The sequence below is a fragment of the Mytilus trossulus genome, chromosome 1 (genome assembly GCF_036588685.1).
Source record: "Mytilus trossulus isolate FHL-02 chromosome 1, PNRI_Mtr1.1.1.hap1, whole genome shotgun sequence".
NCBI lineage: Eukaryota > Metazoa > Mollusca > Bivalvia > Mytilida > Mytilidae > Mytilus > Mytilus trossulus.
In genome coordinates, this window is record NC_086373.1 from 106697473 (window position 1) to 106717515 (window position 20043).

The 20043-nt window shown below is 33.4% G+C and overlaps 3 protein-coding genes across 5 annotated transcripts in view; all 3 read left to right on the forward strand.

Moving 5' to 3' along the window:
• Positions 1 to 6303, forward strand: part of LOC134696117 (uncharacterized) — an 11499-nt gene extending 5196 nt beyond the window's left edge. For both annotated transcript variants that reach the window (XM_063557746.1, XM_063557738.1), the window contains exons 3-4: positions 1746 to 1956; positions 6050 to 6303. In XM_063557746.1, the coding sequence (XP_063413816.1) occupies positions 1746 to 1956; positions 6050 to 6232 (394 nt within the window). In that variant the 3' untranslated portion in view covers positions 6233 to 6303. The remainder of the gene's footprint in view (positions 1 to 1745; positions 1957 to 6049) is intronic.
• A 4541-nt stretch (positions 6304 to 10844) lies between these two features.
• On the forward strand, positions 10845 to 13181 carry LOC134705631 (uncharacterized protein DDB_G0290685-like). Its single transcript, XM_063564355.1, has one exon. It carries the CDS (start codon positions 10845 to 10847, stop codon positions 13179 to 13181), a length of 2337 nt encoding a protein of 778 aa, XP_063420425.1.
• A 553-nt stretch (positions 13182 to 13734) lies between these two features.
• The window catches only part of LOC134696132 (vitellogenin-5-like), a 28323-nt gene continuing 22014 nt past the window's right edge, over positions 13735 to 20043 (forward strand). For both annotated transcript variants that reach the window (XM_063557762.1, XM_063557771.1), the window contains exons 1-10: positions 13735 to 13845; positions 14227 to 14250; positions 15045 to 15190; positions 15759 to 15901; positions 16260 to 16452; positions 17274 to 17450; positions 17888 to 18033; positions 18684 to 18873; positions 19103 to 19287; positions 19588 to 19753. In XM_063557762.1, coding sequence (XP_063413832.1) covers positions 13803 to 13845; positions 14227 to 14250; positions 15045 to 15190; positions 15759 to 15901; positions 16260 to 16452; positions 17274 to 17450; positions 17888 to 18033; positions 18684 to 18873; positions 19103 to 19287; positions 19588 to 19753 — 1413 coding nt within the window. In that variant the 5' untranslated portion in view covers positions 13735 to 13802. The remainder of the gene's footprint in view (positions 13846 to 14226; positions 14251 to 15044; positions 15191 to 15758; positions 15902 to 16259; positions 16453 to 17273; positions 17451 to 17887; positions 18034 to 18683; positions 18874 to 19102; positions 19288 to 19587; positions 19754 to 20043) is intronic.

The window sequence follows — 20043 nt, forward strand, 5'->3', positions numbered from 1 at the left end:
CAGTCTTCGATAAATCTGTCTCTGATTGTTCGGCTTTAACATCAACTAACTTCTGAGATGGTAATGAAGGATTCACAGATGCATCTGAAATAATCGATAAGCTCTGGTGATGAGGTTGAGCATATTGCAGGTTACAGATGGCTTTCACTGACTCTGGCTGGATGGTTTCAGTACATCTAGATAATCCATCGGCATCTGCATTAGCATTTCCTGGTCTGTATACAATGTTGAGATTGTAAGATGACAGACTTTTATCCATTTGTGTCCGGTAGCAGCAAGTTTAGCTGACGTCAAGACATAGGTGAGTGGATTGTTATCCGTAACTACAGTGAAGGTGTTTCCAAATAGGTAGTCGTCGAACTTTTCTGTCACTGCCCACGTTAAAGCCAAGAACCACCAATTTGTGGACAGGGTAATTCTTCTCGGATTTACTCAAACCTCTGCTGGCATACGCAATGACTATTTTCTTATCACACTGTTCCTGGTACAAAACAGCACCTAGTTCAAGCATCGACGCATCTGTACGAAGTTCAAAGGGCTTGAGTACGATGGAAATCCAAGGATCGGATGGCGTGTGAGCTTTGACTTTAGTTGTTGAAATGCATCTTCTTTTGATTTCCCCCATATCCATGATGTATTAGCTGGTTGTAGTTTAATCTAGTGCTTTCGTGTCTTCTTATGAGTTGGCATTAGGTCAGTAAGCGGTCTGGCAATCCTCGAAAAGTCTTTAATGAACTTCCGGGAATATCCAATGAATCCCAGGAACTGTCTGACCTCATCTGCAGATGTTAGAGGTGGCCAGTTGACAACTTTCTCTATCTTCGCTGTGTTGGGTTGTATACCATCTCTAAATACTATGTGGCCAATGTACTTTACCTTTTCCTGGAAAAATGCGCACTTCTTTGGTGAAAGCTTGAGTCCACTCTCTCGTAGTCTCTGTAGAACTCTTTGTAGTCTATCTAGATGTTCTTCGTATGTATCTGAGAAGATAATCAGGTCATCAAGGTAGATGAAATAGATGTTCAGGTGCACGTCTCCAAGGATTTCTTCCATCAAACGTTGATAAGTGGCTGGACTATTGACGCGTCCGAATGGCAGTCTGTTGAATTCATTAAATCCAAGGGTTCCCTACGTGGGCGCCAAATATAATAGCTGACTTTTAGGCCTAAAGGAAACTAAAATCACTTTGCTAGGGTTCAGGATATTTATTAAACATTAATGTAAAACACTCAACTTGTGGAGCAAGGTAGTTACTGTTGTGACACAAACCAATTCATGTACATACAAGAATATCATACAGTGATATCTTTATAACAGCTTACAAATTGTCAAAATGTCAAGTCTGTCAATACAATACAATCATGACTATACTTTCCAACTATTTCAATGGCTACTGGACATAAACGTCTGTCCATTTCGACTCCATTAGTCCTTCTAACTCAAAACAAAGAACCTCGGAACTAAGCGGTGAAACTTTAAACTAACCAATCAAATCCAAGTAACCATGTATTATGTATGTTTATATGAGACAATATGTTATGAAGTTTATTGAATATTAACATAATTATACATCTTTATTAAAATATAAACAAAATAAAGAGGCTACCACATATTAAGAAGATAAACTTTCACAGTTTGACACCATTTCAAATTGCTGACATCCAACATGATTTATGATTCAGTTATAACTACAAAATTATGAATATTGTTACAATATAATAAATAATTGATATTTCCTGTTGTAGAGAGTTAGAAAATATTTGTTCAAATTCGTCGAATCTAGCATCACTGGCTGCAGCACATAAAGCAATGAAGTCACTAAAGGATCTGGTTCCTTGTGAATTTTCGCGAGAGGACATTACACATTCTGCCGATGAATTGATTAATTCATTAAATGCTAAAAGAAAAAGAGACTCAGAAATTATCGAGGACTTCAAAAAGACGTGCGAGTTGCAGGTAATTGTAATGTTCTTTAGTTTACACTCCCATGTGCCTGCTAATATTTTTTTTCAGCGGTTTGGTGATCATTAAAAATTCCAAGCGGTTTCGTAAATTTTGAATCAATATTCACGCCAACCAAGTTCACCTAGATACACACAGATCGACTGTTCAATCGTTATTATGATATGTTTCTGTCATTTTTATGAATTTATAATAATAATGATATTCACATCACATAATGTCTATAAAATAACGACAATGAAAATAACACCATATACATTTAATGAATCTTGAGCTCGATCTTTCTTGATTTACCTTGAAGTGCTACATGACCTTAATGGGCCGTAAAAGAATAACCAAAGTAGACCATAAAAAATAACCAAAGTGGACCATAAAAGAATGACCAAAGTGGGCCATAAAAGAATGACCAAAGTGGGCCATAAAAGAATGACCAAAGTGGGCCATAAAAGAATAACCAAAGTAGACCATAAAAGAATGACCAAGTGGGTTATAAAATTATGACCAAAGTAGACCATAAAAGAATGACCAAAGTGGACCATAAAATGATGACCAACGTGGCCATAAAAGAATAACCAAAGTAGACCATAAAAGAATGACCAAAGTGGGCCATAAAAGAATGACCAAAGTGGGCCATAAAAGATTGACCAAAGTGAACAATAAAAGAATGACCAAAGTGGGCCATAAAAGAATGACCATAGTGGACCATAAAAGAATGAACAAAATGGGCCATAAAAGAATGACCAAAGTAGACCATAAAAGAATGACCTAAGTAGACCATAAAAGAATGACCAATGTGGGCCATAAAAGAATAACCAAAGTGGGCCATAAAAGAATAACCAAAGTAGACCATAAAAGAATGACCAAAGTGGGCCATAAAAGATTGACCAAAGTGTACAATAAATAATGACCAAAGTGGACCATAAAAGAATGACCAAAGTGAACCATAAAAATATAAACCAAAGTAGACCATAAAAGAATAACCAAAGTGACCATAAAAGAATGACCAAAGTGGATCATAAAATAATGACCAAATTGGACTATAAAAGAATGACCAAAGCCAGGTGACCACAAAATAATGACATAAATGGGCCATAAAAGAATAAAATATAAAGTAGACCATAAAAGAATGACCATGGTGGAACATAAAAGAATGACCAAAGTGGACCATAAAATAATGACACGATTGGACATAAAAGCATGTCCAAAGTGGGCTATAAAAGAATGACCAAAGCCAGTTGACCACAAAATAATGACTTAAGTGGACCATAAAAGAATAAACAAAGTAGACCATAGTAGAATAAACAAAGTAGACCATAAAAGATTGACCAAAGTGGGCCATGAAAAAATTACAAAAGTGGGAATATAAGAGAATTACGAAAGAGGACCATAGAAAAATAACCAAAGTAGACCATAAAAGAATGACAAAGTGGACCTTATATTAATGTCCAAAGTGGACCATAAAAGAAAGACCGAAGTGGACCTTAAACGAATGACCAAAGCAGACCATAAACAAAGTGGGCGATAAGAAAACGACCAAAGTGGACCATAAAAGAATAACCAAAACCATCTAATGTCTTGACTTTGCCTAAGGGAATTGGCACGTTGATTTCTTAATAATTTCTAAATTGATCAACGGAAAATGTACGCAATGGTTGTTAGATAATATGTCAGTGGCGAAAGACCGACTTCTTGGCTTAATGTATTGACTATTCTTGGGACGAACAGTTCACCAGCATTGTTAACGACACACATGAAAATAACACTTAATCAACTTGATGTGTCTGGAAACAATCAAACAATAGAATAACAAGATGTCACGTGTTTGATTGCCAAGGACAACTATCGATCAGCGTCAAAAATTTGGATTTAAGCAACAAAAGTAATGGGACACCAATAAACTTTTTTTTCTTTCGAAATTGACATGAATGACAGAAGATGCTTACCATGCGGACGATAATCGCATGTTGAAAGATTTATGACTGAAATCCCGGGAATCTCCTGAGTGTTTTTAACTTGATTTGTATCATTTATATGGATTAATGAGATTGCAAATTTAATGTTGCCTCTTATTCTCCTAATGTATTACCATAAAAAATCATTATATAGACACACATACATTATATAAATTAGACACACATACATTATATAAATATTTTAATCCATCCCGCTTCTACAATTCAAAATAACGTCAAAATAATGCATGTGATTAATTGGGTACCCTAGCATTATATCTTATTTATTTACGATCAGTAAGATATGTAAACTGAACAACAGTATTTCAGAACACTGGAAAAAAGTAAAAACACAAAATTACTGAACTCCGATGAAAATTCAAAAAGGAAAGTCCAAAAGGCAAAATTAACAACTGTCATATTCCTGACTTGGTACAGACATTTTCTAATGTATAGACAGACATACATTATAAAAGACACCCTCAACATGTCGCATAAAATAAAAATAAAATGGATTGCAAGGCCACTGATAAAGGACAGAGTTGAAACGGCAAAAAGCATACTGAACTGATCGATGTACTTTGCATGTAATTTAAAACATACATTATAATATCAAAATAGAATGACAGTTTTATACTCATCAACAAACATATACTAGTAATCGTGATCTAAATGGAGGTTTGTTGGTGCACATTTACACATTTTGACACCGATCTCCTTTTTAAGAAATTTTATCTATTGATTTAGCCACTGGATTTAGCTTCTATCGGACTATCGTTTGTATTTTTTAACTTGAAAGATGTTGAATACTCTGACATTAGGGATCAACACCTCTGAGAAGCCAAAAATTTCTAGAATTAAACTTTTAAAAACTTTTCTAAACCTGATTTTTGGGTTTATATGTCTGTAAAAAAATAATTGGTGAAGAACACATCATATGGTGGTGCGCTTATTTATTGCAACGGCCCTTTGAAAGTACCAAATTTTGAGGATTTTTCCATTTTTCATAAATTTTTACCCATTTTGGGGCTTTTATCGTGAAAAAAATCACAGTTCCATAAATTAAACTTTTTTCATACTCTCAATAAAGATGAAGCGGACCATGGTGCCAATTTTGTAATTTTGCGATTTTTCTCTGTTTAAAGAACAAAATGCATATTATTTCAACGCCCTTGTTATAAATGATTGAAAAAAAAAATACATATCTAAGAAATTTGAAAAGAAAAAGTTATATAGGATGTTTATGTTTCTGGTGAAATCATTTTGTGTACCCCTCACCCATTTTTCTAAAAATTTCACTAAAAAAGACTGACTTGATTAGTAATAAAATTTGAAAATTTCTTTACTCAAAAACTACTTATTGGAAATACACAATTCTTTCACAGAGTTAAGTTTGATTATGATAATTATTAAATTCATTGCTACTTTCCATTTGTATCGCATGTTTTGGAAATAATTCCAGCACGAGATTTCAATGAGACTGAAATGTCAGAACAATACATCCTTAGTTTGTTAATCCAAAGAATATTAATGCGAAAAACCTTTTACAAAAGAATAAAAATAAGAGGCATACAAAATGGACAATAAAAATCGAAGGAAACCACAACTACAAAAATGGAAAACAAAGATGTCATAAAATGGTCAAGACTTTGTAGATCTTAACGCCTTGTCTTTTTTATAAGTTGTATCGGTTTGCCTTCATATTTTCTTTTATATGACAATGGATTATACAGCATTTAATTTGATTTGAATTATATATACACACTATAGTTTTTCATTATTAGACCGTTATTAAACTTTTCTCCAAATGAGACTGTGTCATCCTTCATTACATAATACTCACTCACAGTAACATAAAATATATTGTTTTGACTGATGGAGAATGAGGGTGTTAAGAAGCGTTTAAGAATCAAAATTAACCTACCAGGAAATTTAACCTGAACTTGTTTTTTTCTTCGACTTTTGGAAATGAAAAAAATATGTCTGGTATGTCAAACATTCAGGGAGTTCAAGACCTATGTAAACACAACATTACACATTGTACTACCAAGGTATGAAAATAAGTTTTAGTGTAGCATTTATTTTTATTTTCAGTATTTTTAAAGTTGATGTTCATTTTTTTGTTTTCTTTTCAGACAAGCAGGTCTTGCACTCTTATAGAACAACACATATTTAAAATTTATGAAAAGCAGGGAAAAACTATCCAGGATAAAATCCAAGAGTTGTATGCTGTTCTTGACAGAATATCAAAACTGGAAAAGAAGATACAAGAGTTCAAGCGAGCACTTCAGGGACTTTGCTTCGAGTTCAATGATTAATCTTTGACTTACTCAACATTGATAGTAAAGCCTGTACTAATGTTTAAATTATAGAAAAGAAATTCTCTTTATTCAGTCGTCTCGTACTAATTTACGTAGCAATACAAGTTCTTCTTGTTATTTCATTCGCACCTCACTGAACACTATCTCCACTTGCACAATCTTAAAGTTTTTTTCTCATTTGCACCCTGAAATAAATTTCTTTTTTTTTAAAATGATAGTTTAAAACAAGACTTCTAAACACACCTTAAAAAATTGTATATGTTTTGACGTTGTTGATCACTAAGACTACCCTAAACGTCTCCTTTGGTAAAATGAACAGTTATCTCACCGTGCCGTGTCTGTTTTTCTGTCAGTAGTTGTCTCTGTATCGGTTTTTAGTTCAGTTAAGGAATTCCACGGTAGTTGTCAGACCTTTGCGAAAGCTAGAACTTCAATTACTGTAATTGGAAACTGATATTATTTTATTATCGTCTGCAGCCTTATATCACAATACAGGAAATTGTTTCATTCTTTATATAGAGAGTGAAGAATTAAGTGTCATCCCCTGGGACAGCGTAGACATATAGGAGATAGCTTAGTTCTGCTTAATTTCTAGCAGACAGTCTCCTTTACTGATAAAATATCTCACTATGACTTATAATTCTAAAGATGTTTTATATTCTGCTTAATCTGTTGACAGGTGTTAGTAATGGTGCTATACTTGCTGACCTTCCAGGTTATCGTAGTTCACCGTTATGTTTTATTTGGTTTCGTGATGGCGAATCTTATTTTTCGTAATAGTGAAATAGCAAATGGTGTGGTCTCTTGTTTATTTTTCTCATGAACAGGAGCTGTGTGTCTTTCTTATGGTCTTTGAACGGCCAAATCATATAGTAATGATTTAAAATTGTTCATGTATGTTCCATGTTTTTCAAGTACCGATTTACATTCATTCATTTTTATGATAGTCACCAGTATAAAATAAGGAATGTGGCATGATTGCATATAGTAATCAGAGGTATACCTGGCTAGTTAAAAGGCGAACAAGTATAAAGTTGAAGAGCATTGACGACCCAAAATTCCAAATAATTGTGCAAAATACGACTATATAATCTATGCCTGGGATATGAAAATCCTCATTAATTCGAATGAATCATACTTTCATAAACAGTAAATTTATAAAATTGTCAAAGTTAGTGATAATCATGCCAACACCGAAAAACTTACCACTGAGGTGGTGATACCCTCGGGGACGAAACTTCAAAGATACCAGGCTTATAATTTGAAACGTCAGACGCGCGTTTCGTCTACAAAATCAGCTCAAATAATTTAAAAGCTGAACAAGTATTAAGTTATAGAGCATTGAGGACCCAAAATTTCAAAAAGTTGTGCCAAATACGCCTGAGTTACTCATGTAATCTATGCCTGGGATAAGGAAATCCTGAGCAATTCGAATAATTCTTTGTAAACAGTAAATGTATAAAAAAAAATTGAAATAAATGATATTCATGCCAAATAAAGGCAACAGTAGTATACCACTGTTCGAAATTCATCAATCGATTGAGAAAAAAACAAATTCGTGTTACAAACTAAAACTGAGGGAAATATATCAAATATAAGAGGAAAACAACGATACAACAGAAACGAACTATAGTATAACAAGGGCCATGTTCCTGACTTGGTACAGAACATTTTAAGAAAAAAATGGTGGATTGAACATTGTTTCGTGGCTAGCCAAACCCTTCGCTTTTTATGGAAATGTTAAAAATAGCATTAAAATGACATTACATGACAGGACTAAGAAACACACAAATAATAGCTATCAAAGGTACCAGGCTTACAATTTTATATGCCAGACGCGCGTATCTTTTATATAAGACCCATCAGGGACGCTCAAATCAAATAGTTCAAAAGCCGAACATGTATAAAGTTGAAAGTTATTAAGGACCACTACGAGACATTTATCAACCAACACACTTGAGGACAAGAATGAACACTATAAATTAAACCATAGGGATACAAGTATGTACATATCTAAATCAAACCAAAGTGATACACGTTTGTACATGTCTAAATCAAACCATGGGGATACAAGTGTGTACATATCAAAATCAAACCAAACTGATACAAGTATACACATATCTCAATAAAATTATGGGGATACAAGTGTGTACATATTTAAATCAAACCAAAGTGATACAAGTATGTACATATCTAAATCAAACCATGGGGATACAAGTATGTACATATCTCAATCAAACCATGGGGATACAAGTATGTACATATCAAAATCAAACCAAAGTGATACAAGTATGTACATATTTCAATCAAACCATGGGGATACAAGTGTGTACACATCTAAATCAAAGCAAAGTGATACAAGTATATACATATCTCAATAAAATTATGGGGATACAAGTGTATACATATTTTAATCAAACCAAAGTGATACAAGTATGCACATATCTAAATCAAACCAAAGTGATACAAGTATGTACATGTCTAAATTAAACCAAAGTGATACAAGTATGTACATATCTAAATCAAACCAAAGTGATACAAGTATGCACATATCTAAATCAAACCAAAGTGATACAAGTATGTACATATCTAAATCAAACAAAAGTGATACAAGTATGTACATATCTAAATCAAACCATGGGGATACAAGTATACACATATCTAAATCAAATCAAAGTGATACAAGTGTGTACATATCTAAATCAAACAAAAGTGATACAAGTATGTACATATCTAAATCAAACCAAAGTGATACAAGTATACACATATCTAAATCAAATCAAAGTGATACAAGTGTGTACATATCTAAATCAAACAAAAGTGATACAAGTATGTACATATCTAAATCAAACCAAAGTGATACAAGTATGTACATATCTAAATCAAACCAAAGTGATACAAGTATGTACATATCTAAATCAAATCAAAGTGATACAAGTATGTACATATCTAAATCAAACCATGGGGATACAAGTATGTACATATCTAAATCAAACCATGGGGATACAAGTATACATATCTCAATCAAACCATGGGGATACAAGTATACATATCTCAATCAAACCATGGGGATACAAGTATGTACATATTTAAATCAAACCAAAGTGATACAAGTATGTACATATTTAAATCAAACCAAAGTGATACAAGTATGTACATATCTAAATCAAATCAAAGTGATACAAGTGTGTACATATCTAAATCAAACCAAAGTGATACAAGTATGTACATGTCTAAATCAAACCAAAGGGATACAAGTATGTACATATTTAAATCAAACCAAAGTGATACAAGTGTGTACATATCTAAATCAAACCAAAGTGATACAAGTATGTACATGTCTAAATCAAACCAAAGGGATACAAGTATGTACATATTTAAATCAAACCAAAGTGATACAAGTGTGTACATATCTAAATCAAACCAAAGTGATACAAGTATGTACATGTCTAAATCAAACCAAAGGGATACAAGTATGTACATATCTAAATCAAACCATGGGGATACAAGTGTGTACATATCTAAATCAAACCATGGGGATACAAGTATGTACATATCTCAATCAAACCATGGGGATACAAGTGTGTACATGTCTAAATCAAACCAAAGGGATACAAGTATGTACATATCTAAATCAAACCATGGGGATACAAGTGTGTACATATCTAAATCAAACCATGGGGATACAAGTATGTACATATCTCAATCAAACCATGGGGATACAAGTGTGTACATATCTAAATCAAACCATGGGGATACAAGTATGTACATATCTAAATCAAACCATGGGGATACAAGTATACACATATCTAAATCAAACCATGGGGATACAAGTATGTACGTATCTGAATCAAACCATGGGGATACAAGTATATACGTATCTGAATCAAACCATGGGGATACAAGTATGTACATATCGGAATCAAACCAAAGTGATACAAGTATGTACATATTTAAATCAAACCAAAGTGATACAAGTATGTACATGTCTAAATCAAACCAAAGGGATACAAGTATGTACATATCTAAATCAAACCATGGGGATACAAGTATACATATCTCAATCAAACCATGGGGATACAAGTATGTACATATCTCAATCAAACCATGGGGATACAAGTGTGTACATATCTAAATCTAACCATGGGGATACAAGTATGTACATATCTAAATCAAACCATGGGGATACAAGTATACACATATCTAAATCAAACCATGGGGATACAAGTATGTACGTATCTGAATCAAACCATGGGGATACAAGTATATACGTATCTGAATCAAACCATGGGGATACAAGTGTATACATATCTAAATCAAACCAAAGTGATGCAAGTATGTACATATCTAAATCAAACCAAAGTGATACAAGTATGTACATATCTAAATCAAACCATGGGGATACAAGTATACATATCTCAATCAAACCATGGGGATACAAGTATGTACATATTTAAATCAAACCAAAGTGATACAAGTATGTACATATTTAAATCAAACCAAAGTGATACAAGTGTGTACATATCTAAATCAAATCAAAGTGATACAAGTATGTACATGTCTAAATTAAACCAAAGGGATACAAGTATGTACATATCTAAATCAAACCATGGGGATACAAGTATACATATCTCAATCAAACCATGGGGATACAAGTATGTACATATCTCAATCAAACCATGGGGATACAAGTGTGTACATATCTCAATCAAACCATGGGGATACAAGTGTGTACATATCTCAATCAAACCATGGGGATACAAGTATGTACATATCTCAATCAAACCATGGGGATACAAGTATGTACATATCTAAATCAAACCATGGGGATACAAGTATACACATATCTAAATCAAACCATGGGGATACAAGTATGTACGTATCGGAATCAAACCATGGGGATACAAGTATGTACGTATCTGAATCAAACCATGGGGATACAAGTATGTACATATCGGAATCAAACCATGGGGATACAAGTATGTACGTATCTGAATCAAACCATGGGGATACAAGTATATACGTATCTGAATCAAACCATGGGGATACAAGTATGTACATATCGCAATCAAACCATGGGGATACAAGTATGTACATATCGGAATCAAACCATGAGGATACAAGTGTGTACATATCTAAATCAAACCATGGGGATACAAGTATGTACGTATCTGAATCAAACCATGGGGATACAAGTATGTACATATCTGAATCAAACCATGGGGATACAAGTATGTACATATCGGAATCAAACCATGGGGATACAAGTATGTACATATCTAAATCAAACCATGGGGATACAAGTATGTACGTATCTGAATCAAACCATGGGGATACAAGTATGTACATATCTAAATCAAACCATGGGGATACAAGTATGTACACATCTGAATCAAACCATGGGGATACAAGTATGTACGTACCTGAATCAAACCATGGGGATACAAGTATGTACACATCTGAATCAAACCATGGGGATACAAGTGTGTACGTATCTGAATCAAACCATGGGGATACAAGTATGTACGTATCTGAATCAAACCATGGGGATACAAGTATGTACGTATCTGAATCAAACCATGGGGATACAAGTATGTACGTATCTGAATCAAACCATGGGGATACAAGTATGTACGTATCTGAATCAAACCATGGGGATACAAGTATGTACATATCTGAATCAAACCATGGGGATACAAGTATGTACGTATCTGAATCAAACCATGGGGATACAAGTATGTACGTATCTGAATCAAACCATGGGGATACAAGTATATACGTATCGGAATCAAACCATGGGGATACAAGTATACACATATCTAAATCAAACCATGGGGATACAAGTATGTACATATCTGAATCAAACCATGGGGATACAAGTATGTACGTATCTGAATCAAACCATGGGGATACAAGTATATACGTATCTGAATCAAACCATGGGGATACAAGTATGTACATATCGGAATCAAACCATGGGGATACAAGTATGTACGTATCGGAATCAAACCATGGGGATACAAGTATGTACGTATCTGAATCAAACCATGGGGATACAAGTATGTACGTATCTGAATCAAACCATGGGGATACAAGTATGTACACATCTGAATCAAACCATGGGGATACAAGTATGTACGTATCTGAATCAAACCATGGGGATACAAGTATGTACGTATCTGAATCAAACCATGGGGATACAAGTATGTACACATCTGAATCAAACCATGGGGATACAAGTATGTACGTATCTGAATCAAACCATGGGGATACAAGTATGTACATATCGGAATCAAACCATGGGGATACAAGTATGTACGTATCGGAATCAAACCATGGGGATACAAGTATGTACGTATCTGAATCAAACCATGGGGATACAAGTATGTACATATCTGAATCAAACCATGGGGATACAAGTATGTACATATCTGAATCAAACCATGGGGATACAAGTATGTACGTATCTGAATCAAACCATGGGGATACAAGTATGTACGTATCTGAATCAAACCATGGGGATACAAGTATGTACGTATCTGAATCAAACCATGGGGATACAAGTATGTACGTATCTGAATCAAACCATGGGGATACAAGTATGTACGTATCTGAATCAAACCATGGGGATACAAGTATGTACATATCGGAATCAAACCATGGGGATACAAGTGTGTACATATCTAAATCAAACCATGGGGATACAAGTATGTACATATCTGAATCAAACCATGGGGATACAAGTATGTACATATCTAAATCAAACCATGGGGATACAAGTATGTACGTATCTGAATCAAACCATGGGGATACAAGTATGTACACATCTGAATCAAACCATGGGGATACAAGTATGTACATATCTGAATCAAACCATGGGGATGTATGTGCTTTTCGAAATCAAAAGATTTGGATACAAGTCTGTGTTTATGAAGATAAAACATAGTGATACAAGTATGTGTTATTCGAGTATGCTTGTATCCAAACAAAAAATAGAGATATACGTATGTGCTTATCAAAATCAAACCATGGTAATACAAGATGATTTGGGGGTGATATAGAGATTATATCCCCCAATCTTTATACTTCTAGTGTTACTATTTTCTTTACAATGGAGGAAATGTACCACGAGTACCAATCAAAAATTTTCATTCCCAATTTTGAAGATTTTTTTCTTCTTACTATACTCTTTCTTAATAAACTTGTTTATTTACCACAGAACAATAAGGAATTTAAACTATCACTACAGTGGTCAAGAAATCTGCACTCTCGCATCAATAAAAATGGTCAAACAAATTAATGTATTGAATTGACGAAGTTCTGAGTAAAATATGACTTGCACATTTTTTCCCTTAACACGCGTTTCAAGAACAATGGCCTTGAAATCTGATGACGCAAATATGTCCTTGTTCAAAACTATATGATATTTAACGTGAAAAGTTTTTAGCAACACTCATGAAATGTTGTGACAAGAAGTGAAAACAAAGCATGTGAAATGAATATTTCACACGATGGTGAGGCGTATAAATATAAGAGATGAGATCAAACGGACCATTTAACGGACGAAATGGACTGGAAAGTTGTCTTCGTTTTGGTCTTTGGACTAACAAGTAAGTTTGCTCTGATATCATACTTATTTCATTATTTTTACTAGTTTACGAAAAAAAATTATCACTACAAATATTGCAAAAGATTTTCCTCGTAAAATTTCAGAAGTATCATTGATTTTGATAGTAAAATATCAATTTCTATACACTTTCTTGGTAGAATATAGTGAAAGCTATATAAATATGCTTACTTATTACATGTATATAGAAACATCTAATGTGATGTTAAGCAAACACTAATGAATCAATCCTTATGGTAATCATAGCATGTCAAGGAATGTAATTTAAAAAAAAATAGCATATGTTTTTAAATTATAAAAGATAATGTAACTGTGAAGTCCAAATTGCTGTGAGAGTTGAAAATAATATTTCTTTTCTTTTCAGATTCACAAAGGAGCGTCGATCGAGGTATGCTAGTCTTTATTTTCTTTAGTTTTAATTTGTTATTCGAGAGTAGATCAAATTTATGCAAGAAGTCATGAATTGACAGAACGAATAAAAAGATGCATAGACTAACAATAGTAAAAAGTCAATACCTTCCAAGTGAGTAAAAGTTCGGTACGATGCAATTAGTCGCTGCATCATCTCATAGATAATGGTAAAATATATATACCGAAAATAAGAACTCCCACATAGAGAACTGTAACATCGTTAATCGGTTATTCGACAAAAATATTCCCAAATTTACATTTTATCAAACCTGAATGAATTTCTACCTCCCAGGGCTTGATAACCATGTTATTTGTTTAAAATAATATTTTTAAGTAGGTAAGGAACTAAAGTTTCATCTTTTTGGATAGTATTTTTAGGGAATTTAAACATCCTTAAGTTTCAAAATTTTATGTATGAACATTCCTGGTGAAGCTAAATCCATATCTGGGTAAATTATCTGCATGGTGTTAGACTGTCAGTTCCCAATGTTATCAACAACTCTGTAGCCAGTGCTTCGGTATGGACATAGTTTTTTTCGAAAATTCTCCGATGATAGATTAAGGTTTCAACTCCCTCAGACTTATTTGACACTAGCAAAATTTGACTTTCTTTTATGTACTTTTTGATCGAGAGCTCTTCATGTCATAAGATTTGAGCTTTTCTGGTGTAGGTAAATCTATAAAAGCACTTCGGATGCATGACTAACACAGTGTTATTTTCATTTTTCACTTCTTATTCCCTCTTTTCAAATGTAAACATTTCAATTTCAGCATATTCACCAAACACGGAATATGTTTACGAATATGAAGCTCAGTTGGCAACTGGAATGCCGGGAGGTAGCAAGTTGTATTCTGGGCTGAAAGTCAAATCTGATGTCCGTTTCCAGTTCCAAACAGTATCCAGAGTCACGATGAAGGTTGGTTAATTGTTTATAATTAATAAAATTGAATTGATTTTGATGTGCCCATTATACAGCTATAAAACTCCAATGGGAAACCAAATTGATATGTTTGAAACATCAAAGGACATGAAAAGGAGAGAAATTAATTGTCAGTGCGAACTTTGGCCTACAAGAATTCAAATTATATCATTAGATACGTAATATATTTGACTGTTTCTTTTAAAACTAATATCTTTCATCCCTCTTTTCTCACAACCATGCTCGCTCATAAAAGAAAAAGGTTGTCCGATGTCAGATGCCTGTAATCGAGTGGTTGTCGGCTTTTTTTGTATTTTTTTGCTGTTTTACTCTGTCCCACTCCCGACTTTTTTCTTACTTTGTATATCAAATTAACTATTCAGCGACATTCTGTTTATATTTAATTCATTCATTCCCAGACGAATATCTTTTAACTCCGTGATAATCATATATGGATCCCAATAATATTTTTAACTTTACACTCGAAAACTGAAAGCTTACAATATAACAAATATTGTATTCCTTAAATAAAATACCCCGTTATACATATTGTGTATGTTTTTAGATGGACAAAGTTTATCTTTATAAACTGAACGGCTTGGTTGAAAACGAGAACCCTACTAGGGAACAACTCTCTGTTTATGAAGAACTCAGTGGTTCAGAGGCCAAATGGATGCTTGACTATCTGATGAAACCTATGACGTTCAAGTAAGTTAGTTGGATATAATACTAAAACTACGGATAATCGAGAAAATTTAACCAATGTAATCAGCTGGAACTCAACGAGATCAAGTTCGTCAACGTTTTTTTTTTTCTCTTCGGCTTGTTCCGTTTCAGTATGTCACACATAAATACCTTGTTCTAACCCTTATCTTAGTATAAATAGAGACCTGATTTGAACATGTAGCTTGTTTACAGCTTTGACTCTAATCATTGAATAATAGAAATTTGAAGGTTAAAAGAAAATATGAAGGACAATATGAAATATGGTTTAATGTCAACATTATAAATAAAACTGCATGTTATATGCCTTAATACATCAGACTTATTGCTTATTTAAAATCAGGTACATTAAAGGACATGTACTAGAAATTAGGGGTGAGACTGATGACAATGCTTGGTCCACCAATGTAAAGAAAGGTATACTGAGTTTACTGGAGATGAATCTGGAGGAGAGGATGTCTGTCAGCAGTAAAGATCGTCTGGTGGAACTTAACCGTAATAGGTTTGCTCCAACAGACTTCTATACTGTCATGGAGGTACTATTTTATCTTTCTGGTCATAGGAAATAAACATGCCAATTCAAGCACCTACTTTTTGCATATTTTTTTATATTGTGTTTTGGGTGGCACTAGGGTTTTGATTTACCGCGCTTATTATAAAATCAGAAAACAAATGATACTTCGGTGCTGACATCAATAATAACAAAACTTTGTAAAATTGTCCGTTAAAATGTTTAGAAACTATAAGAAACCAAGGTTTCAACCTTCAGACAAAGTTTACCTTAGATGGATTTGGATTTTTTATGTCCTTTTTGTTTGTACAGTTCTTCAACTGTTGAGGTTCTCATACATCTTCATAATAAGAGTACATCCAGAAAAGCGCGTCGAACATATTATAACGTAGTGTATTCATTTTTTAAAATCATTATGTAAGTACAGCACTAATGATTAACAATATCCCCGACAGTCCGTCTAAGTCAATACAAAGGCGACAAGAAATGTACTGACGTTTCATATTCGGTACAATAAGACTTAACACACTTCAAATTTATGAACAGATTGAGAATAGCATTGATTTGAAAATTCACGACATCACCGAGGTTGTGAGTTCTATTACCGCACAGGTGCGTTTAACTCCAATCTTAATTTACTATGATAGCTAGTATTACTGTCGAAGATCGGCGGTTCTCTCTGGGCACTCCATCTTCCTCCACCAACAAAAAAAAACCTGTATTGCCACTAGTGCTGAAATTTACTTTAAACACAACTCAAATCATCCAATTGAATTTCTTGTCTGTATCATTAGAGATGTAAGACTGTGTAAAGTGTTATTTGCTTTAATGTATCCTATTTTTCAGCCAAGTGTTGTTGGTGACTGTGAAACAACATACAATCTTGAAACAGATATGTCCAATGAAGGCCAGAATTACATGTACTTGACTAAAATCAAGAACTATAAACGTTGTCTGGATCGTCCTGTATATACCAGGTCTTATTTCAATGCAATGAAATGTGCACAGTGTGAAATTGAAAGGGTAAGTATTTAGATATATGATTGATTCTGTTGTTTGTTCAAAAGTTTTCAAATAAGTATATGTTTTAATAGCTAAATATTGGAACAATTTAAAAGGGATGGGATGTGAATATGAAATGGATCGCCCAGGAAATATATAACATATCTATGTTAAGACGAATCGTGGTTTTCGCTTTGAAGTGTATCAGATTTGATCCATTTTTGACGTTCACTACTATGCTGTTTCAATGGTTTTATCTGCTTTCAATTACGGTGCAACATATTTTCGGGTGTTTGTGTTAGGACATATAGCATATAGCTTAAGAATGAGCATACTCTGATTCTAAGCCTAGTACCTTTGATGAATATAATACTTCGTTCAATGTCTGTATATGAGCCTGTCTTGATTTTAATGTCTTTCATATTTTAATCATATAAAAATATCGTTTTTTCCAACAGACTGAACCATTCAAATCAGCATCCCAGATCCGATACATTCTCAACGGAGACAAACGCATGTTCCTTATCCAAAGTGCTATAGCAGAAAGTCAGCATATATTCACACCGTATTCAGCTGACGGAGGAAATGTTGCTACTTATATTAAGTAAGATATCTAGATTACACCTTTGGTTTTCCCGTTTGAATGGTTTTACACTAGTAATTTGGGGCCCTTTATAGCTTGTTGTTCGATGCAAACCAAGGCTACGTGTTGAAGGCCATGTATTGACCTATAATGGTTTACTTTTTTAAATTGTTATTTGGATGGAAAGTTGTCTCATTGGCACTCACACCACATCTTCCTATATCAATGTAATTATTTACAAGTGTTCTTTCAAAGTATAAAATTAACCTTTAATAAAACTTATGTTTGCAACAATTTTGTCTTGCTTATAAACGCCCGAATGTAACAACTTGTTCTCACTGTTTTAAATATCTATACGAAAATGTCAATCATTTTTCTATGTTTATATAAGCTATATATTTGTATGCCATAACCATTTAATGTAAATGTGTTTGTGCGAATAAAATATTGTCTATTGTCTATTGTCTATTGTCTATAAAATATTATGTAATTCATCAGAAATTGTATAACAAATCAATAAAAGATATATTGTTACATATAAAAATAGTTGTAGAATTTGTTTTATAAAATGGCTTTACAGAATATTTTACAAGGTTATAAGTTCAAATTGGTTAATAATTCAACACCGAACATTACACATGTGTAAGTGTTTTTCATCACTAATATTATAGCCAGACAATGGTGTTGATCAACCAAGAAAAAATCCAAAGTCCAATCGCCGGCCCACGAAATCCACAGGTCTATACTAATGGACTTCAAGCTGATGTACATGACAAGCAGGACCAACTTGAGAAACCTCTAACAATGCAACCATCTTTAGATCAAATGCCAAAACGAACTCCCGAAGAAGCCAAACAATTGGTAAGTCACACTACACGCTAAACGTATTCATGACGTATATCTCTATTTTCCATTATTGTAAAAGTTACTTTAAGCAATTTTGTTGCTAAAGTCAAGATTTTCAGTTACTTGTATTTCACTGTTGAGCTGGAAAACTGGTCAGCCATAAGTTTCAAATACTAAAATTGATGCAGCTATAATTTCCAAATTTGTGGTAATTGCAATCTCTATAACATGATTTTATTTTCAGATTTCAAAGTATCTGAACATGATTGTTGGTTACTCAAAAGATGAAGTCGAAGCAGAGGCGACGTCAGTAACTTTTACTTTAGCTGATGAAATAAGAAGAGCTGACGCCGATATTTTACGGTCTGTTTGGGAAGAATATGCAGAAAGTACTGATAAGTCAGCTAATGGCGACAAATACTATAAGAGGTAAATAGAAAGGGACGCTGTATTGCAAAGGTATTATGGAACCATGATCAAGTTTTACAGAAATGTAAAAGCTTTTTGTAAATAATCTCCGTTTGTTATCTTGATATTTAAACTACTAATATCAAATTCATTTCAGAGAAAAGAGAAAAACATGTTCTCATTATTTTTTCTCTCCATTTTCTGGTATAATTTACAGAACTTTAATAGCTTGTATAAATGATCTCCTTTTGATATTTTAGTATTCAAATTATTAGAATCATTCCAGACAATAACCAAAAATGTATGCTCATTCTTTTACAGAGAAATTTTATTAGATGTTTTTCCAATGACTGGAACGCCAGCAGCTTTTGAGATTTTGTCTGACTACATCAGAAAGGCTAAAACCAGTCCAGAGAGAATGTCCGTCGCCATTAATGCCTTTACTGTCACAGCTTATCCCGATATCAATATTGCCAAATATCTGCTGGTAAGTGTTAATATAAACAAACTTTTCATGTTATTTATGTATTTGGCACAACTTTTTGGAATTTTGAATCCTCAATGCTCTTCAACTTTGTACTTGTTTGATTTATAAATATTTTGATACGAGCGTCACTGATGAGTCTTATGTAGACGAAACTCGCGTATAGTCCTGGTACTATTTATTGACTTATTATAAAAACCAAAATTCAAGATTGAATTTTGTTGTTTCAGAAGGAACAGTTACGTTTATCATTTGGATGCATAGGGACTTGTGCAAGTTGAGAATGACAATGA